Source organism: Arachis hypogaea, chromosome 15, assembly GCF_003086295.3.
Source record: "Arachis hypogaea cultivar Tifrunner chromosome 15, arahy.Tifrunner.gnm2.J5K5, whole genome shotgun sequence".
NCBI lineage: Eukaryota > Viridiplantae > Streptophyta > Magnoliopsida > Fabales > Fabaceae > Arachis > Arachis hypogaea.
Genome location: NC_092050.1, coordinates 59,081,209 through 59,085,371, shown reverse-complemented (window position 1 = coordinate 59,085,371; position 4,163 = coordinate 59,081,209). Strand labels below are relative to the sequence as shown.

The 4,163-nt window shown below is 27.8% G+C and overlaps 1 protein-coding gene across 1 annotated transcript; it reads left to right on the top strand.

Moving 5' to 3' along the window:
* Positions 1-234: 234 nt before the first annotated feature.
* On the top strand, positions 235-3,701 carry LOC112750374 (ribonuclease 3). Its single transcript, XM_025799079.2, has 4 exons — positions 235-650; positions 796-951; positions 2,581-2,779; positions 3,266-3,701. The coding sequence occupies exons 1-4, from the start codon at positions 549-551 to the stop codon at positions 3,487-3,489; spliced, it is 681 nt and encodes a 226-aa protein (XP_025654864.1). The 5' UTR covers positions 235-548; the 3' UTR covers positions 3,490-3,701.
* Positions 3,702-4,163: the final 462 nt, after the last annotated feature.

The window sequence follows — 4,163 nt, the reverse complement described above, 5'->3', positions numbered from 1 at the left end:
GCTAATATTGACTAACTAAAAGTTTACCTTTTTTTTGAAAAAATATATATTTAAGATTTAAAAATTTATATATTTAAAATTCATGTTTTCTGGTTAGTAACTAACAATAAAACACAAAATTGTTTTCTTTCTTTTTTTTTTTTCAATTTTGTAATACAAGCAAGTGTTATTTTGGATTTTCGGTACATTATTTTATAATGCAACAAGCATTTGATGACACACGCAAGAATAGTTAGGTGAGATAAATGAATACATTCAATACAAGATGATGTAGTATACGATTCATCCAATTCGCATATTCCATCCATTATCATGTGACTTATAAGTTCAACATCATCAATACATTATAATAAGTTGCAAATTACTTTCACGTCTAATCTATATATAAGTATATTAGCATATTACTCTACAACACAATTATTTGTCAATATCATCGATTGTTTCGCTTTAATTTGCTTTTAAAGTGCCAATAAAAAATCTCAAAATCTATCTCACATTTTTTAAGTTCCTTGAGAAACAAAGCTAGAGTTGGATAGATACAATTAAACATGAAATCCAACTTTTCCTTGTTGTCCAAGCTTTTGATATTGCAATACCTATCAGTTCTATGCCTCTCTCAGGATTTTGATTTCTTTTACTTTGTTCAGCAGGTAAATATATAATTCGTATTCATGAGTAGTTCTTCTAATCATGAACAATAATGTTGTATTTTAATTTTAATTTTACTTGAATTTTTCATTCTTATGATGAATAGCTTCATATTCATTTGAATTATTATTATTGTGAATTTTGCAGTGGCCAGGAGCATACTGTGATACCAAGCAGAGCTGCTGTTATCCGAAGACCGGGAAGCCGACGGCGGATTTTGGCATTCATGGACTCTGGCCTAACTACAAGGATGGTTCATGGCCCTCAAACTGTGATCCTGACAGTGTCTTTGATAAATCTCAGGTACTTGAATTTACATTTTTAATTTGAAAAAAGAATCAAAGAAATTAAAAGATGGTGATGATCATGGAGAGCAGAGGTCCTAAATACTACTATTTGTTTAATGCTTATGTACGAATAGAACAGCAAAACATGACTAATAATATATTAACATTGAAATTTGGTCTACCCATCCATGATTAGGATCTCCAAGCTTGCTTCTAGTTCAAGATCCATGCAGGAAAATAGTTCTTATATATTAACAACTTTAATACGTTATTTTTATATACATTCACACACGTAAATATGGGTGTATTGGTTTTTTTGTTTTTTGTTTTTTTCTTTTTTGATATAGTTCATTTATTAAATTTGGTATATATACACCTATTAAATCTAAGCACAAAAAGATAAATAAAATAAGAATACATGAAATTACCGAATTATTACAACTAATTGATGCGTTGTAGATTGAATATTTAAACTTTTATATATAAATTCAGTATATAAATAAAATTTTCCTTCACATAAAAATTGGTGGGTCTATAAGAAATATATTACATAATGTTAGGAAAATTCACTCTACTATCGTGATTGCAATTGTAACAAAAAATAACATGTTAATCTTATGCATATACGAGACGTTACCTCTGTCCATATTGTTGTTGGTAGAGTCAAGATCAATTATCAACAACCTCTTGATCATCGTACACAAACCGACAAAATATCTTAATTTTAATTGTAATTTGATTTTTATTGCTCGTTGATATTCGTTCATCTAGCTGATGTTATAGATCTTAGTCTTTTTTCTTTTTTCATTTTTTTTAAATTCTCTCTCTCTCTCTCTCTCTCTCTCTCTCTCTCTCTCTCTCTCTCTCTCTCTCTCTCTCTCTCTCTCTCTCTCTCTCTCTCTCTCTCTCTCTCTCTCTCTCTCTCTCTCTCTCTCTCTCTCTCTCTCTCAAATAATCAGTTATAGATCTTAGCTATTGTTATTTGTTATACAGTTCTCCCAATTTATTATTGTTTTGGAATTGAACAAAATAAATTTGAGTTTTAGACATCCCACCATCCGTTTGTTGTTACGTGCACACTTTAATAAAGAAATAAAAGTGTTAGGTTAATGCTAAATCGTAACAAAAAGGATAAGGGAACCCGAAATTAGGTTGAAAAGACCTACCCATGACTTTCAGATAACAAGCAACAAGTAGTATTACCATGTATTTTGTCCAACACTAATTACTATTTTCTCTAAATATTTTCTTTCTGCGTCCGAAATCACATACCGAACTATCATCATGATTCCTGTCAAAATTTTCATAATATGCTTTCTCAACCGTAATAGAAGAAAAAAGAAAAAAAAAATCGGTAGGTATGTGAACACAAATCTATTGTTTCATATATAATATTAGTAAAATGGCATAAATAACAACAAGGCGTATCTTAAATAAAATAGTAGGTTTCACTTTTTATTACTACTATGTAAAATGTACGTTAAAATGTTAAATACACATAACATAAATATTTCAAATTTCATCCAAATTGAACATATATTTTTTTTTTGGGTTAAAAAAAGGGCATTGATCAATCACAATTCATAAGTTAAGCACATATGCTTAAGTATTTGATTGGAATGATGAGATTTGATGTAATATATAGGTGTCAGACTTGATGAGTAACATGGAGAAGAATTGGCCATCATTGAGTTGCCCAAGTAGCAATGGAATGAGGTTCTGGTCACATGAATGGGAGAAACATGGTACCTGCGCCGAATCTGAGCTTGATCAGCATGAATACTTTGAAACTGCTCTTAAATTGAAGCAGAAAGTCAACCTTCTTAAGGCCCTCAAGGATGCAGGTACCTACAACCTCCAAATACAAATACAATACCCACAAATTCAACTTTATAAAATAGAAAATAATAAGATAAGATGATTCATTTTAGGTTCTCACTAAAATAAAAAGATAATATATTTTAAATGAGTATATATATAAAAATAAATCTTTTCCTACAAGTTTAACCTGTGTGAATTTTATATAAGTTTTTTTTAATTTATTTTATGTTAATTTTTATTTTTTTTAGGAGAATAACAAAGATTAAATTCTAAATCTTTTGAATCATAAAAATTTTAATATTAGTTAATAAAATTATTTTTTTTATAAATTTAAATTGATAAGAGAAGACAGATAAATGTTATATCTCTAACATTAATTAAAGTTATAAAACATGTGTATATAACGTATAATGTTGTCTAAGTTAAAAATTGCTAAATATAATTTATTATTTTACGCTAATTAAATTAGTGAAAACATGTTATAGTGATTCGACGAAAATGTGTTGCAGGAATAGAACCAGATGATGAATTTTATAGCTTAGAGAGCATTTCAGATGCCATAAAAGAGGGAACAGGTTTTACTCCAGGAATTGAGTGTAACAAGGACTCGGCACATAACAGCCAACTCTACCAAGTTTACATGTGTGTGGACACTTCTGGTTCAGTTCTCATTGAGTGTCCTATACTTCCAAAGAGCAAATGTGGTTCACAAATTCAATTCCCAAAATTTTAAAGAGAATTTAGTTATTTGGCAACTAGCTAGCACCTTCCTTAATTTAATTTGTATATTGTATTTGATACTTGAAAGTCTTTACATTATTTTTAGCTTTCTTCCAAATAAAAGTGCAAGTGGATCGCCAATCTTCCAGTGAGGAATGTAAATGAGTTCTTAGCTTGCTATTATATGTTCAAGAAGGAATTTAATACTAATCTCGTTTATTTTAATTTTTAATCTAAAAATAAAATCACAGAATAGACGTGTCTAAAATAAGTTCAACTAATAATTTTGATGGCATTAGATATGTCATTTTTATGAATAATTTGATTAAACGAGAATCAACCAAAATTTTTAAAGAAGAGTGCTGGTGAAATTTAATAAATATAAAACATTAATATATAAAATAAATGAATAAGGATTTTCGAATAGATAATATTTTAAAATAATAAATGTAACCTTTTGTTTTTAAATAAATAAATATAAAACATATAAATATATAAAAATATAATTTTTTATTTATTAGGTTCAATTATTAGGATTTTTTATTTTAATAAATAAAATAAATATAATATTTACTAAAATAAATAATTTTAAACGTATTTACCGATTTAAATTTCCTTGTCTTATCTCATGATAAGACAGGTTAGCGTGACATATGTATATCTCGTTTACACTATGTTTATCTTGTT

Bases quoted from the DNA above. Each gene is read 5' to 3' on its own strand.
- LOC112750374 (XM_025799079.2), top strand. From the start codon at position 549: ATGAAATCCAACTTTTCCTTGTTGTCCAAGCTTTTGATATTGCAATAC. The intron at 651-795 runs GTAAATATATAA...TGAATTTTGCAG, and splicing joins TCTTTTACTTTGTTCAGCAG to TGGCCAGGAGCATACTGTGA. The intron at 2,780-3,265 runs GTACCTACAACC...AATGTGTTGCAG, and splicing joins TAAGGCCCTCAAGGATGCAG to GAATAGAACCAGATGATGAA.